This window comes from Rhinolophus ferrumequinum, chromosome 6 (assembly GCF_004115265.2).
Source record: "Rhinolophus ferrumequinum isolate MPI-CBG mRhiFer1 chromosome 6, mRhiFer1_v1.p, whole genome shotgun sequence".
NCBI classification, from domain to species: domain Eukaryota; kingdom Metazoa; phylum Chordata; class Mammalia; order Chiroptera; family Rhinolophidae; genus Rhinolophus; species Rhinolophus ferrumequinum.
The window spans coordinates 74,272,650-74,288,979 of NC_046289.1; the positions used below are offsets into that span (position 1 = coordinate 74,272,650).

Genomic DNA, 16,330 nt, shown 5'->3' on the forward strand with positions numbered 1-16,330 from the left:
CCCCCAATCACTTTCTGGACCATACTCCAGATACCTAGGAATTCCCTGCCCAAAGGACTCCAAGCCCACTTCTAGGGCCTACATGGACCTCTTCCCTGGGTTTGCCCTCCAAAGGATAGACCACATGACCCATACACACATCCCTACACCCAATGGGTGGCCAAGGTGGCTGTTTGCAGGAGGCTGTGAACAGAATTGGGATGTGTAGACAGAGAGGTCCACATGCATGTACATGAGGCCCCTCTCAGTACAAGATAGTATCAGGGTGGAAAAAGAAGTGAGCCTGAGGGCCAGTGGCAGAAATCCGCCTCTCCCCATATCACCACATTCTGCTGTGAAATCCTGAGGATTCCAAGCAAAATCCAAATTTGAACCCAAATTTGAACCAAATTCTAGACCATTTTATATATATATATATATATATATATATATTATATATATATATATATATATTTTTTATATATATATATATAATATATATATATATATTTATCAAGGTAGAAGAATAGAACATATTTAACAGTTTATTAGTTTGAGTTATACATTTTAAATATTTAAACACAAGATTTGTGAGCTTCTATCTGTACTCTTGCCCCGGGCCCTACATATGTTAGGGATGTGCCTACCTGAAAACAAACCATTCTAACAGATAAGTGCTATGAAAGAGAAAGATGGGGTGCTGTGAGAGTTTATTTCATGAAGATCTAATCTAATGTGGGGGATGAGAGGAGGTGGCACAGTGGGGACAGCCTGCCTAAGAAAGTCACAATAAACTGAGACAGGTCAGGTGAGTAAGAAGTGACCATGCCTGGAGGTGTCAAGAAGGTGGGGATTGCAAGCTGCAGGAACAATATATACAAAGGCTCTGGGCAGGAAAGAGGTGGACATGTTCACGAAACTGAAAAAAGACCAATGGAGCCAGAGAGTAGAAACCAGGAAAGGTGGGAAGAATGGTGGTAGGTGAGGGTGGAGAAGTCTGCAGGATCCAGATCTTGCAGAGCCTTGTAGGCCAAGTTTAAGATGTGGGCTTTATTCTAAGAGAAGTGAGAAACTACCGAAGGATTTCCAGCAGGGACGTGATGTGATCAGATTGTATTTAAAAAGATCACTTTGGACTTAGTGCGGAGGGCAAAAATGGAATCAGAATCAGATAAGGAGGCTAACGCAGTATGCAATATCTTAAACTGGAAACAAACTTAGATGGAAACTTGTGTACAGGTGGTTTATTGGGGAAGAATTTCAAAGGGAGTGAGAGAAACAGGATGGCAGAGGGAAAAGTGGAAACGCATTGCAGTTGCATCAGAAGAGGCTTCAGCTGACCCCATAGGAGCCCTGGAGCTGGGATGGACCTTCAGAAGTGTTTCAAAATGAGGCAACGAGGCTAGGCCTTTGTACCCCTACATCAACAAGTCCTATCCCAGGAAAGGGGCAATGCATTTGCTGAGGCAGTTCCCTTCAGCCAAAGGTAGTTCTCAGGGAAGCCAGCATTCACCTGTGAGCCATCAGCAGCCAACATTCAGTGGCTGCGACAGTGAGCACCACGTCCTGAAGGGGGGATCTGGGCAGCACATCACATCATCCACTATACGACGGGGTCTGTGAGACATCCCACACCCCCACACCCCACACACACACCCACATCCCCCACCACCCACCACCCCCACTACCACCACCACCCCCACCCCACCACACCACCACTGCAGCCCCCAACCCCAACCCCCCAGCCCCCCCAACTCCCACACCTGCTCCACCCCATCCCCTACCCACCTCCTGTTCCTGCCCCCACCGCCCTGGGAAGGAGTAAATGCAGACCAGAGCCAAGGCTGATCACACCCTGCCCCCTGGTGGTGCACCATGGACATTGGGCCCGCTGGTGGGCCAAGCTTCCGGGAGGGCCAGGGAACTGAACAAAGAATGTGACAGAGAAGGGGAATCACCAGTGCAAGGAAATCCTCATGGGAGCTCTTTGCTCAGTCTGCCCAAAGTTAAGGAAGGAAGGAATGGGGGCAGGGGAGCGATTCAGAAACATGGGACTTGTTCATTCTTTCATTTAACCAATGTTTATTAAGTACCTATTATAGGCCAGATTCTGCTAGTAGCTAGGATAAAAACAAGACTAAAATTTGGATTTTTCTCTCAAGGAGCTAATACTCTCGTGAGCATTACAGAGATACAAAAACAACTAAATAAAGTGTGATAAGTGCAAAACTATAGGTATGTACACACTATAAAACCAACAGAGATGAGACAGATGTTAATTTTAAGGAGCAAACTGACTCCGTGTAAGAGGTGGTGTTTAAGTCCAAAGGGCAGAAAGGGTTCACAGACGTGGGCTGGAAACTGCAGAGCTTGGTGTGTAGGCAGGAGGCAGCAAGTAAGGAGACGGGGTGATAATGTTGGATAAAAAGCAAACAGATTGTAAAGGACATCAATTGCCATGCGATAGGAAGACTTGAAGGGACCCTAAGCCTGAAAGGGATATGTTCTTACTTTTCTTTTTTCCTTTTTTCCCCTTCTTCTGCCTCCCCCCACCCCCACTCCGGTTCAAGCCGTTGTTTCTCAGTCTAGTTGTGTAGGACACGGCTCCCTGGCCCATGCTGGGATTATGAGCCGTGCGCTCCCCCAGGCTGAGGCAGTCAGTCACAGGTCAGTTGGCTGCTCACAGCAGCTCACCGCTGCTCACACTGGCTGCCAGCCACTCACTCTGGCCACCGGCGACTCCTGGCAGCACACGGTAGCCCACGCAACACACAGCAGCCAGGGGCAGCCAGCGGCAGCTCAAAGAGCCGTTGTTCCACAGTCTTAGCTATAGAGGGCGCAGCTCACTGGCCCATGTGGGTATCGAAGCAGCCATCTCAGTGTTAGGAGCATGGTGCTCCAACTACCTGAGCCACCGGGTCGGCCCTGTTCTTACTTTTTTAAATGATAAATCAAAGGGACAAAATCAAAGTCCTGCAGGGGGAAAAACAACTTGGTAATTAGAGTCAGACTTGGATTTAGATTCATTTCTCAAGCTGCCCGGCTGTGTAACTTTGAGCAAATGACTTAACCTCTCTAAGCTTCAGTGTCCACATCTGTGAAATAGGATTGTCGTGAAACTGAATGAGATTATGCATGTAAAGCTACTGGCACAGAGCCTGGCACCTAGTATCTACACAATAAACGTCATCCCTCTCTCTTAACTCCCTAACATGAACCTAAGTGCAGAATTTGGAGAGTAGTTTGGTAGGAGGGAAAGGGGGTGGCATTTGGAGAGGCAGGAAGCCAAGAGGTGGCTTGGAAGCTATCATCTAAAGCCAGGTGAGAGATACGGTAAGCCCTGAACTAAGGCGGTGGCCATGGGGATAGACACAGATTTGAGAGAGAATTGTGACGTACAAATCCAAAGGTCCTGATGTCTGATTGGCTATGGAGGATAAAAAAGGAATAGTCTAGACCAATTCAGGTTGCTCTGGGGCAACCAGCTAGATGGTGGGGCCATTCGCTGAGATAGGGAACCATGAAAGCAGGTGCAGGATTATGGAAGAGATGATGACCTTCGGCAGGTTGATTAGGCTGCCACCAGTGTCCACACCTTTAGGCCCAAAGCGTGGCCAAACAGGCAGCTGTTTGCGGCGGGGTAGGTGTGGACAGAGTTTGGATGTAGGGACTGGAGGGAAGAGTCCCACATGAAGCTGAGTGCAGGATGGAGCCTGGGTGGAAGAGAGGAGGACCAGCAGCAAGCCTAAGGCTGGAGGCCAGCTCTCCTCGTCTCACTATGTTCCAGCACAGTGAAAGCAGATTCCTGCTTTGCAATGCCAAACTGACACCCAGCAGCTCCAGGCTTATATTCTACCAGCTCAGCAATCCCAGCAAGATGAGAGTTCATTTTGAAAGTCTACAGAAAAAGCCCCAGAGAGGAACCTCATGTCATTCCCTGATCATTCCCAACAAGCAACACACAAATTGGCCAAGCTGAGAACCTGCCCCAGGAGACCCACATCACCACACAGACTGAGGAGGTGGTTCCCCAAAGGAACATCAGGGTGCTACTACCAGAATGGGGAGCTGATACTGGCTAGATGCCCCCCATAGATATGTTGAGTTTGAGACACGGTCATATTTGCGGTGATACCCAGTGGTCTCAAGTTGAAGAGAACTGGATGGAGATATAACTTGAGAAATTACCTGAGGACTTTTTGGTGGTGGTTGGTTGGGGCAGATGAGTCCTCCAGGGGAATATGGAGAGAATGACTAGGGCAGAGACCCAAAGAAGAGACTGTGGGGTGGAAAGACACCACTGTTTCATGGTAAGGCAGAAGGGAGTCCTCATCGGGGGAGAAGAAACAAGGATTTGGGAATTAGGGGACTGAAAGACCTTAGCATTGGGGCCCTGGAAAACAGAAAAGCCTGGGGCTCTGAGGGCCCAGTCCCCAGGAAGAAGGGGAAAGGTAATGCCCAACACCCCCCCACCCGCCCACCCCCGCTTCTAGACTTCCAGCCCCCGCGGGCTCCTGCCCATGGCCTCGCCCTTCGTCCTTAGCTTGTTTGCCACCCAGTGTCTCCAGTCACTATCTCTGGGGAGCAATTGTCCTCAAAGTTACATCATGTGCAGTGGACGAGGCGGGGCGGGGGCGGGGCCTCGAGAGAAGACCCAGTCCCCCAATGGGAAAGATGGGTTTGGGGACTAGGACGCAGAGGGTGGGGCGGTGGCTGGGCGGGCTGGGGACCTGGAGCGTCAGGACCCGGGAAAGCCGCCCTGCTGGCCGGGGGGGGAGAGGGTCGCGCCGGCCCTGCTAGGTCCCGCCCTGTGTCTGCCTGCCCGCCTCCTTTTTAAGCGCCTCCCGCCCAGTTTTAGCTCCCTCTCGCTTCTGGACTTCGCCGTTTCGCCGCGCTCTCCCCTTCCCTGCCTTCCATATCTCCCGGGCTCGGTTCCGTCCTCGTGGCCATCCCAGGTGCCATGGCCGCTGTGTATCGTCCTGGCCTGCGGTGAGTGACCCCCAGCCCGGGGCACATTCTGCCGCGCTCGCCCCCTCGGGGCTGCCAGTTGCGCGCTCCTGCTTGCCCGCCTCCGCCTGGCTTCCCATCCGAGGAGGCAGCGGATCCGGGGCGAATGTTTCTCGATTCCGAGCCTCTCGGGCCGCGAATCCTGCGGGAGATCAGGGGCAGCCCCAGTTGCTCCAGGTCTCTTCGTTTCCGTCCTCTCCTCCCCCTCCCTGCTTTGCTGGTCTGCAACGGCGACGTCTCTATCTGCCACTCTCAGAACTTCCGTCCCCCTCCCAGGTCGCCCCTGCTGAGCCCAGCTCTCCGCCTTTCCTTTCCAGATGTAACTCTTGTGCCCCAGTTGCAATGAGGAGCGGTAGGGCCCTGGGGTCACGGGTGCATGAGCCCTGGGGATTGAACTCGGAGCTCCCTAAAGAAGGTAGAATGTAAACATCCATTACCCGGCCTCCTCCGGACTGGACTCTGGAGGGAAGCCTGGCACAGCCAGAGGGACCTGGGGCCAGGGGAAAGAAGGAAGCAAGGTGGAGGAGGGGACCAAGGTGCCTTCAGTTCTTCTATGGCTGTTTTCTCCCTCCTCTAGGACAGGAGACCCTAGGCCCTGTTTGTCTTCCCTCTCCTGCTTTTCACACCTGTCTTACCTCTGTAGCCTCCCTTCTCCCCAGCTTTGGTCCCAGAGTCTGAGCTGACCCCATATTTCTCCCACAGCTGGTTCCACTTGGCCAGCCCTTGTGGGTGGTCTCTGGAGCAAAGGAAAAGGAGAAGGTCCCGCTTAGGAGACTGGAGGAGAATGGTGGAGCTTCCCCAGAGACTTTCTGAGCCAGGCTCCCCAATGGAGAGAGGATGTCCCCTTGATTGTACCTTTAAAATTAGTGCTCAGGGAAAACTTCTCTCTGAGGCAAGAGCAGACCCAAGTCCCAGGAGCCCTCCTCCTCTGCCCCTGGGGCCATACTGGGTTTCTGTCCCACTCTGCCCAGTGGAAGCCACCTCAGCTCCCACTCCAACCAGGCTCCATCTCCTACATCCTTGGTCTGAGATTTCTACCTTCCCCAGGCTTACACCCTCTGAGTTTGAGCTTCCTGCAATCTGATGTTGCACCCTACCACCAACACCCAAAGCTCTGTAGGCATGTGTCCTCTAGGAAAGAGAGCCAGGGGAGGGACAGGGCTATGTGGTCCTAGGTGTGTGGGGCAGTTTACTATGCCTCCCTGTACAGGAGGAGGGCAACTTCCCTCTCCTGACCTTTGCTTTCTCTGGCTTACTCTGGCCCTGGGTCCAAGACAATGAGAACAGACCCTGCTTCTCCCTCTCCCACACGTATACAGGGACAGAAAACAGGGACCCTGCCCTCCTAGGAATCTGGGTATGAACCCCAGTCAGTGACATTCCCCAGTAGTCAGCCTTCCACACAGTTCAAAAATACCTACCCAATGGCAACATGTTTTTTGCAATCCTGTTGGCCCAGGTAGGCCGCAGCAGATCTGAGGCCTAGAACCCCAACATCTAATTACCTTCTCCCCAGGCAAGAGCCTTAATCTCTTTGCTTGAAGTTTTCACAGTCTTACGGCATACACACCAGAAGAAGAAAAAAATAAAAACAGCTGCCTTTTTAACTTAAAAACTAGACTTGAGAATGGAAAGAACAGAAATGAGAGCTTCAAACACCAGACATATGAAGCTGTCACTTAGGCACAGTTTGTTGACTTTTGGGCCTTAGGGCACCTCTTCATTTCTAAGCATTGATCAGACCTAGGTAAATATGGGCTTGGACAAGCCCATAAGACATTAGCATGCATACACATATACCTCCACACAGGCTTTATGCTCATTTGGCAATACCTGTCCCTTGCTGACCAGGAGACACCCTGACTAAGCCTCATAAAGGCCACAAGATCCATGTGGCCTGAACCCATCCCACTCCCCTGCTTCGACCCAGACCTGCTTTAGCATGCTCCCCAGCTTCCTATCCCCTCGACTTGCCCATCCTCCATGAAAACACCTGGTTCATCATTACCTCTCTGTTTCTTCTCTCGCAGGCTTAGCTGGCATGGGCTGAGCCCCTGTGGCTGGTCTTCACGGCGTAGCATCCAGACCCTGCGTGTACTCAATGGAGATCTGAACCAGCTGCCTGCTGGAGTTCGAGACTTCGTGGATCGCAGTGCCCGTCTGTGCCAACCAGAGGGCATCCACATCTGTGATGGGACTGAGGCCGAGAACACTGCCACACTGACCCTCCTGGAGCAGCAGGGACTCATTCGGAAGCTCCCCAAATACAATAACTGGTAAGCCCTGAGCCCAGTGACCCGTAGGATGGGGGCAGCTGCTTAAACTAAGGCTACTCTGTCCTTACCAAGACAAAATCAGATTTATCTAGACCATCCAATGGAACAAGATTGGGAGCTTTGAAGGAAACAGATTATTTTAAGTGAAGAAACTGATACAAATAAAAACTTTTGGTTTTTTTTTCTTACGAGTTCAGGGAGTTTTTGCCAGGGGAAGAGGGGGCCTTTAGAGAGCTGGGGGCCAAGGGAACGACCTAGTTAAGCATGGGCCTAAGCGAAGCCTGCAATAACATCAGCATGCCTAGATGGGACCCGTTAGATGGGACAAAACCTGGAGGAAGCGACTGAGGTGCAAATAGATGGGGGGGAAAAGGTCAACAGAAGACCTAGGGTCAAAGTTGGATGTGAAAGAGTGGGTCTGGGGATGAGGGAGACCTGCTGGCTGCCATCTTCCTGATAATCCCTTTTCCCCCAGCTGGCTGGCCCGCACAGACCCCAAGGATGTGGCACGAGTAGAGAGCAAGACGGTGATTGTAACTCCTTCTCAACGGGACACAGTGCCCCTGCCGACTGGTGGGGCCCGAGGGCAGCTGGGCAACTGGATGTCCCCAGCTGAGTTCCAAAAAGCTGTGGATGAGAGATTTCCAGGCTGCATGCAGGGTAACCAGGGCAGGGACACAGACATCAGGGGCACTGAAGGTACAAACAGGTTGGAACCCTTCATCCAGGTGACGTTTTCCTCCACAGGCCGAACCATGTACGTGCTACCATTCAGCATGGGTCCCGTGGGCTCCCCACTGTCACGCATCGGCGTGCAACTCACTGACTCAGCCTACGTCGTGGCAAGCATGCGTATTATGACCCGGCTGGGGACGCCAGTGCTTCAGGCCCTGGGAGATGGTGACTTTGTCAAGTGTCTGCACTCTGTGGGCCGGCCCCTGACTGGGCAAGGTGAGCACGTGTTCTGCCCAGGGGAGGACACAGAGGCCTGCTTGTACTCAGAGGGAACCCCAAATCCTACCCATCCTAATTGGTGAGACACCTGATTCCACAGATCCAGGGCAGCTGTCTGGGCTGGGGATGAGGCTGTGTTTGCAGTGCAGTTTGCACAAGATTGAGAAAGTTGATTATCCATGTCCAAGAAGAGGGGCATGGGAGCTAATGGATATTATGGGGGGGCTTTAGCCATCCATTGGCACCACTGCTCCCAAGTGTCTCTCCTGCCACCCCCTGATCCCTCCCGTCCCTGACACCCCAGTGCCTGATGCCCCTGCCAGCAGCCCCATGACCCCATTGTCCCCAGGGGAGCCGGTGAGCCAGTGGCCATGCAATCCAGAGAAAACCCTGATTGGCCACGTGCCTGACCAGCGGGAGATCGTCTCCTTCGGCAGCGGCTATGGTGGCAACTCTCTGCTGGGCAAGAAGTGCTTTGCCCTTCGCATCGCCTCTCGGCTGGCCCGGGATGAGGGCTGGCTGGCGGAGCACATGCTGGTGAGGGCCTGGTGAGGATCGGGCAGCTGCGGGGGACAGGGCAGCGGCAGGGCCTGGCCAGTCTGCCTCAGCCTTGCCTCCCACCAGGTGCCAGGCTAGTGAGCAGAGACTCTGCCCAAAGCCCGAAGCTTTGACCCCAGGCTGCTGAATGTGTGGGGCTTCCCCTTGCCGCCACCCCAGGCCTAGTGGCAAGGTGGTACACCTGTTAATACACATCAGTCCTCTCTGCTAACCTGTCACTGTCCTTCCTATGAAGACCATGCCCTGACCTTTGGTGACCTCCTCCTTATTTTCTCTCTCCTCAATATGCAGATTCTGGGTATCACCAGCCCTGCAGGGAAGAAGCGCTATGTGGCAGCTGCCTTCCCCAGTGCCTGTGGCAAGACGAACCTGGCCATGATGCGGCCAGCACTGCCAGGCTGGAAGGTGGAGTGTGTGGGAGACGACATCGCCTGGATGAGGTTTGACAGTGATGGTGAGTGGCCCTTGGATCATACTCTTGGTACTTACCAGAGCATAGGGGTCTTCCCTCCACTGCTCCATGTGAGCTTTGTCCATAAGAACTTCTCCTAAACAGCCAACCTTGCCCTGAACTTTCTGGCAGAAGCACAGAGCCTTCCCCGTCAGATCTAGGGGCCAGCTCAGGGCAGGGAGGGGCACCACAGGACCTTCCCCGGCTATACCCCTCAACTTTTCCTGCTTGGTGCTTCCTTTCTTTCACTTCTCCTCCTAACAGGTCGACTCCGGGCCATCAATCCTGAGAATGGTTTCTTTGGGGTGGCTCCTGGTACGTCTGCCACCACCAATCCCAATGCCATGGCTACAATCCAGAGTAACACTCTTTTCACCAACGTGGCTGAGACCAGTGATGGCGGCGTGTATTGGGAGGGCATTGACCAACCTCTCCCACCTGGTGTCACCGTCACCTCCTGGCTGGGCAAGGCCTGGAAACCTGGTATGTGGGGTGGGGGAGTCATGACACAGCCCCCAGGGCTCAGCATCTTGATGATGTAAAAGCCTTCTCCACAACCCGCAGCTGTGTTCTAGGACCTCCAGGAGGCACAGGAAGTTATGAATGTTTGCAGTTTCCAACCCCAGGCAAGGTCTCAGTTCATGTCCCAACTCCACCAAGCACTGGCTTTGTGACTTGGCTAAATTGCTTAACCTCCTGAGCTTTAGGTTCCCCGTCAGTTGACTGGGAGTAATTACTATAGTACCTCTCTCTTAAAGTTGTTGGACGATTAAATGCATGCAAAGGGTTTAGCACAGTACCAAATACTTAGTAAATCCTCAATAAATATAAGCCGAGTGTTAAAAAAAAAAAAAAAAAAGGAAAGGACTGTTTGGAAAATTATTACAGAAAAAATAGGGCTCAACGCCTAATCCATAAAGTTTGACGTATTAGGAAAGGACGAACGCTGCCCCTCCTCTTGCCGCTTTGGTTCCTACTATCCCCCTGTATAATAACCACTGTCTAAAAGTCAGTATTGTTACCCTCACCCTTCCCCTGTCCCTCCAACACACATACAGCAATCCTTCTTCCAAACGGAATCAGACCAGCTCTTTAGCCTCCCCTAGAAGCTGGTTTCTCGAGCCTGTCATTACTCCCCGTGCCTTACAGTTCTACCCCCTCCCCCAATCCTGCACTCTGGACCTTGGGCTTTCAGTGGCCTTCGACAGTCAGAGAACCCCGAGGCCTAGGGATGGGAGCAAAGAAGAGCATGGCGGGGGGGAGGGAGACCTGTGGTCACTGAAGCCTATATTCAAGTTTTCCAGGCTGACCTAGCAGTCACCCTCCTCATCTAATCACCCTTTATTTTCTCCAACACCATCATTAAGCTCTCCTCAGCCTTCCTACCCAACTGAGAAGTCCAAGAAACTTTCATATTTCCCCACAGGCTAATTCCCCAACCCTTTCATCATCTCTGGATTCAGGGGTATAACTAGGGCGTGTTGTGTCCAGCTTCAGTTCCCAGAATAACATCCTGTGCTAGCGTCCTGAATTGGGGGCTGATAAAAGTGCAAGGGAGAAGCATAAAGGATAGCTCTTATCTGAGAGTGGAGGCAGCAACTGGGGGGCGGGACGGGGACAGGGGGTGGCAGCTTTGACTCCCTTACCCCCAGGTCTGACCAGCAACTTCCAGCAGAGAAGGCACCATGTCCATTTGGGATATCCATGATGGTGCCTTATATATCTACCCTTGACTTGGTCCCAGCCCCTCTCCTAGGCACCTGAAGGGACCAAATGACCTGAGTTCCTCAGGTTACCCCTGCCCAGGTTATGTCTTTGAGTTCTTCAAGGCTTATCATTCCATCAGGGACTGGGCAGACCCAGGGAAATCACCAAAATTCTGTTAGATTTAAAATCAATTCCTATTTGCATTTTGATGGCTCAAGAGATTCTATTTCCCCCCATTTGCTGATGGAAAGTCAATTGTCTGAAATACTGACCACACAGACTCAGTTTTTGCTTTAGATTTGAGTGTTCATTTAAATAAAAGTCCCACAAATTGTTTCTGGGGGGAATTTATGCCAATATCTAACCCCATTCTTTTGAGAACTGGTCGATGCCATATGGCTATAGTTTGGCATAAACATTAGTGCTCTGCTGAGGCCCAATTCCTCTCCCACTCTTTTCTCACAAAGCTTAGCTGACAGAACCATTATGGATAAATGACCTGATTTATCCAAATTTTAAGGGAGGTGGCCTGACTCCCTGCTCCCTACCCCACGAGGTTGCAGGGAGCTGATGAGGTAAAAAGAAATTGTGCAAGAGTACATGAACATGTGTACTGGGGGTAGATGTGCCCTTGGAAGTGACAGTATTTGTATTTCCTCTGCCAGGTGACAAGGAGCCCTGTGCACATCCCAATTCTCGTTTTTGTGCCCCGGCTCGCCAGTGCCCCATCATGGACCCCGCCTGGGAGGCCCCTGAGGGTGTCCCCATTGATGCCATCATCTTTGGAGGCCGCAGACCCAAAGGTAAACATTGTGTGGGTTCCATGCCTTCTTGGAAAAGGGTCTGGCTCTCTATCAGCGCCCACCTGCCTCTTGTACTAAGAGCTTGGGATCTTCAGCCTGTATCGCCAACTGTAGCTGTATGTCTCCAGAGCTGTCCTCTGGAGAATGCAAAATGGGGGGTGGGGGGTGGCATGGAATTTGAAAATAGGACAGCTGAGGTCCTAGGAGAAAGAGATTAGGAATCAAGATCACCAGAAAGGATGGAGTGAGTCCAATGAAAAGGGCTGCCTCTGACCCTGTTCCCTGGTGTTCTAGGAGTACCCCTGGTATATGAGGCCTTCAACTGGCGCCACGGAGTGTTTGTGGGCAGTGCCATGCGCTCTGAGTCCACTGCTGCAGCTGAACACAAAGGTGAGCACCCTCCCATGTGTCCAGATGGCCTCTTCTCTCCCTTCCTGAGCCAGACCCTCCTGCTCAGCCTTTCCCCAATCCCTTTTCACCCTGCCCCAAGAATATTCCAGAACCATGAACTTCCTCCAGCTGGATACTGAGTGCCCTTCTCTTTTCCAGTAAAGAGGAAGATTCCTTACCTAGCCTCTCCCCTCCCTAGGGAAGGTCATCATGCACGACCCATTTGCCATGCGGCCCTTTTTTGGTTACAACTTTGGGCGCTACCTAGAACACTGGCTGAGCATGGAGGGGCGCAAGGGGGCTCGGCTGCCGCGCATCTTCCATGTCAACTGGTTCCGGCGGGACGAGGCAGGCCGCTTCCTGTGGCCAGGCTTTGGAGAGAATGCTCGGGTGCTAGACTGGATCTGCCGGCGGCTAGATGGGCAGGACAGTGCCCAAGAGACACCCATCGGGCTGGTGCCAAAGGAAGGCGCCTTGGATCTCAGTGGCCTAGGAGCTGTAGACACTACCCAGCTGTTCTCGCTCCCTAAGGACTTCTGGGAACAGGAGGTTCGTGATATTCGGAACTACCTGACAGAGCAGGTCAACCAGGATCTGCCCAAAGAAGTGTTGGGTGAGCTGGAGGCCTTGGAGGGACGTGTGCGCAGAATGTGACAACCTGAGGTTCCAGGCTAGCCCGAGAGCACAGCACCACCCTACCCTCCACCCCCATCTAGGAATAGGAGAACCACCAGGCTTGCAGAAAATATGACCTATTTGATATAACTAACATCTTCTGGGTGTTGTGAGACCAGGCCACAGGCATTCCCCCATGCGCTGTCCAATAAGAGATACTCATTTATTTTATGTAACATTTGTGTTTTCATTTCCCACCTATCTTCGCAGGCTTTCCTCTAACACCAATTTCACAATGTTTTTCCAGCCCCTCCAAGCTGCTGATGCCCCACAGGCAGCTGGGGGCCATCAGGGGGCCATCTAAGTAAGAATTGCTGAGAGAAGGGACTATACTCTGTGTCCTGAGGTCTTAAAAAGATGAGCGCCTCTGCAAGCTGCTCAGTACAGCCTCCAAGCCTAAAATTCTCGATTGCCCACTCTATAACCCCATTCTCCAGTGAAGTGGTCCGTCGTTGATTTCTCAAACCTGTTCTTCCTCCTGCCTGACCTCATGTTGGGGCTCATAAAATATTCATTAAAAAAAGCTTATTCAGTATTAAGACAGCTAACACTTCTATAACACTTTTGTGTGCCAGGCACTGTTCTAAGCACATTACAAAACAACCCTTTGAGGCAGGTACCGTTTTACAGATGAAGAAACAAAAGCACAGTAAAGTCAAGTAATTGCCCAAGGTCACACAGTAGAGCCAAGAGGAAACGGTAACTGCAGAGACATGTCTCTCAAAGCAGCATAGACCCATAGAATCGTAAGGACCTTAGAAGTCACCTATTCCATGCTTCTCAAACTTTAATGTGCCTATGAATCACAGGGAACTTACTAAAATGTAGATTCTTATTCAGCAAGTCTGGGGTAGCCCGGAGATTCTGTTTTTTCTTACAAACTCCTGGGTGATGCTAATGCCGTTACAGGGACCATAGTTTGGCAAGGCCTTGCCCTAAACTCTGAAACCAACCTTAGAGAGAAACCACAAAAAGAGCGATGGTCCTACACGAGTCAGGGGCATCAGCTGAGGATAATTTCACCCGTGAGGTGCAGCAAGGCTGAGTGAATGTATACACTGAGGTGGATAAGATGTGAATCTGTACCCTGAAAATGAGAACAAACTTCAGCAAATAACTTGGAATTACTGGGAATTCCCTCAAAAGAAAACACTGGAGGGAAGACCCAGTGTTCTAGAAAACAGCCAATCACCAGCTACAATGTGTTAAGAGCAGAAAAGAATCTAAAGGTCAGAGTGGATCATATGCTAAAATACACTGAGCAATGGAGGCCATTGTACTTAAAAATATATACCCAAGTCCTCTGCTGCATAAAGAGCATGTGATGACTGAAACAGTATGATCAGAGGCAGCATAACAGATGTGAGGCACGTAGTGCTCTCAAGCCTGGGGTGCCTCTCAGTTTCTTTATCTGTAAAATGCACATGTGCCTACACCTCAGTGTCGTTAGGATTAAGAATGGAACTAGGCACTCAGAACTACGCCTGGCATGGAGTAACCATTTGAATATATGTTAGCTGTCCTTAACTTTCCATTCTCTATTGAATATAGTAGGCCCTGTACGTCTGTATTATATACTGCTGACTCTACAGTTTAAGAGGAAGATGAGCAATGAAAATAAAATTCAGGGGAGAAAGAAAATGGGTTTGGAAGTAAGTCCCTCCAGGAAAGAGGCGGAAACAGGGGTTCTAGGCACCTTTCTGGTCTCTAAATGCACAGTGATGTGAAGGTGTTAGCCTTAAAAATGATTTTGTCAATTAGAATAAAGTTGGTCTGCATGCCCTATAGCTCACGATAAATAAAATATAGATAACACATTTTAATTAACTTTTTACAAATAAAACAGAAACAGAAAACCATACAAAGGCATAGCTTCATAAAGTTAATACACATGCAACTATTACCTAGAGAAAGAAACAGAACTTTGCCAGACACCAAAACGATCTATACTCCCTCACCATGTTCTTCATCTCCATCACAGTCCCTCCTTCCTGGTGTAAATGGACACTTATGCTGCATGATAATCACTTCCTTTTTTTTTTTCTTTCTTTTTTTTTTTTTGTAGTTTTATCACCCAAATGTGGATCCCTACATATTACGGTTTAGCCTTGCCCATTTTTTAAAATTTCATATGCCTTTTAAGTCTCTTTCAATCTACAGGTTCCCCCTCCATTCTTTTCCTTGAATTTAACCACTGAAGAATCCAGGCCTAGATGCTCAATGCCTAGATTAATTAATTTATTAGGGATTTTAAAGTAGCCATACTTAAACTCTGTCATAATAGGTGGAATACTTTTACAAGGGGATACTCCCTTTATCTTCTATTTCATTAACCTGAGGTACAGTTTATACAGGCACAGCAAGATAACTGCTTGTATTCCTTTACTTACCATCTTCAAAATAATTTATTCTTCTTCAAAAGTGACCATTTACACACACACACATTATGAACTTATAGATTTAAACATAATGTTTAAGTTATCCTTCTTAATGTTCAAATTGTCCCATCTTTGGCTCTTGAGTCCTTTTGACATACCCTGATAGTGTTTGTTAGCTTCTTTACTATCTGGTATAAGTTATTGGACACTCACCTTGTGCATTACCTGCCCCAGACCAGCAATCAGTCATTTCTTCAAGTGCTGGTTTCTTTCTGTGGGAAACGGCATTTTAAGATCTGGGTGGTAGGAGTGTTCATTGCTACTGAATTGGTCATTGTTTCCAGAACTTTTCAGAGGATAGGGATCAGAAGATAAAATACCTCTTGAGTTCATACTGATAGTTCCTATTCAAACTCAGGGCTGATGGGTTTTTAAATCCTTCTATATCACATCTGTCCCTCCTGTCCACCACACAAAAAATTCTGGTTCTCAAGGACACAGGACATGAGAGTATTAGAAATCCCATAATTATTCAATTGCTTTATAGTCAACATATTTTAAATCCTGGGCAAATTAACATACTTCTGCCTGCCCTCTACACAGAGAATTCTGTAAGAAGATAATGTATAAACACGTCATCAGTCACTTCAGAAAACAGAACTTTCCCTTGTGTTGCCCAGAGCTGTACATGTGTCCCAGGAGCTCTGTGCAGTCATCAGGCTGAGAGCTGGGGTTGGGGAGAAGGAGGACAGTGTTAGCAAAAGAAAAAAATGTGCTTTCCTCTCTCCTCTCTAGCCCAGCCCGCCCTCTGGTGGTGGAGATGCTAATAAGCAGGAAACAACCCAAGGCAGGTCAGACAGAAAGTCAGCCAGCTGACATTTACTTAGCAGTTACTAGAACTGGTTCTAAAATGGATGCTAAAGGTAGAAACCTCTCTGTGGCTTTAAGTGTAGCTGGGGAGAGTAGAGGCTGCCAAATGAAAAGCACTATACAAACTGTCACCAAGCAACACGCCCAATTTCAAAGTCATGACAGGGAAGGCCAATAGAGTTTATCAAAATAATTTAATTATTTTTAAAGAAATTCCACTTTCTTTCAAGGGAACACACAGTATGGAACACCCTAAAATATAACTGCTCGTATACATTTAAA

The 16,330-nt window shown here is 49.9% G+C and overlaps 1 protein-coding gene across 1 annotated transcript; it reads left to right on the forward strand.

The window, feature by feature from the left end:
* Positions 1 to 4,762: 4,762 nt before the first annotated feature.
* PCK2 (phosphoenolpyruvate carboxykinase 2, mitochondrial) lies at positions 4,763 to 14,661 on the forward strand. The gene is made up of 10 exons (XM_033107112.1): positions 4,763 to 4,968; positions 7,017 to 7,262; positions 7,738 to 7,922; positions 8,010 to 8,213; positions 8,566 to 8,753; positions 9,066 to 9,228; positions 9,490 to 9,708; positions 11,598 to 11,735; positions 12,030 to 12,125; positions 12,325 to 14,661. The coding sequence occupies exons 1-10, from the start codon at positions 4,940 to 4,942 to the stop codon at positions 12,777 to 12,779; spliced, it is 1,923 nt and encodes a 640-aa protein (XP_032963003.1). The 5' UTR covers positions 4,763 to 4,939; the 3' UTR covers positions 12,780 to 14,661.
* The last annotated feature ends 1,669 nt before the right edge of the window (positions 14,662 to 16,330 follow it).

Bases quoted from the DNA above. Each gene is read 5' to 3' on its own strand.
- PCK2 (XM_033107112.1), top strand. From the start codon at position 4,940: ATGGCCGCTGTGTATCGTCCTGGCCTGCG. The intron at 8,754-9,065 runs GTGAGGGCCTGG...CTCAATATGCAG, and splicing joins GGCTGGCGGAGCACATGCTG to ATTCTGGGTATCACCAGCCC. The intron at 11,736-12,029 runs GTAAACATTGTG...CTGGTGTTCTAG, and splicing joins TGGAGGCCGCAGACCCAAAG to GAGTACCCCTGGTATATGAG.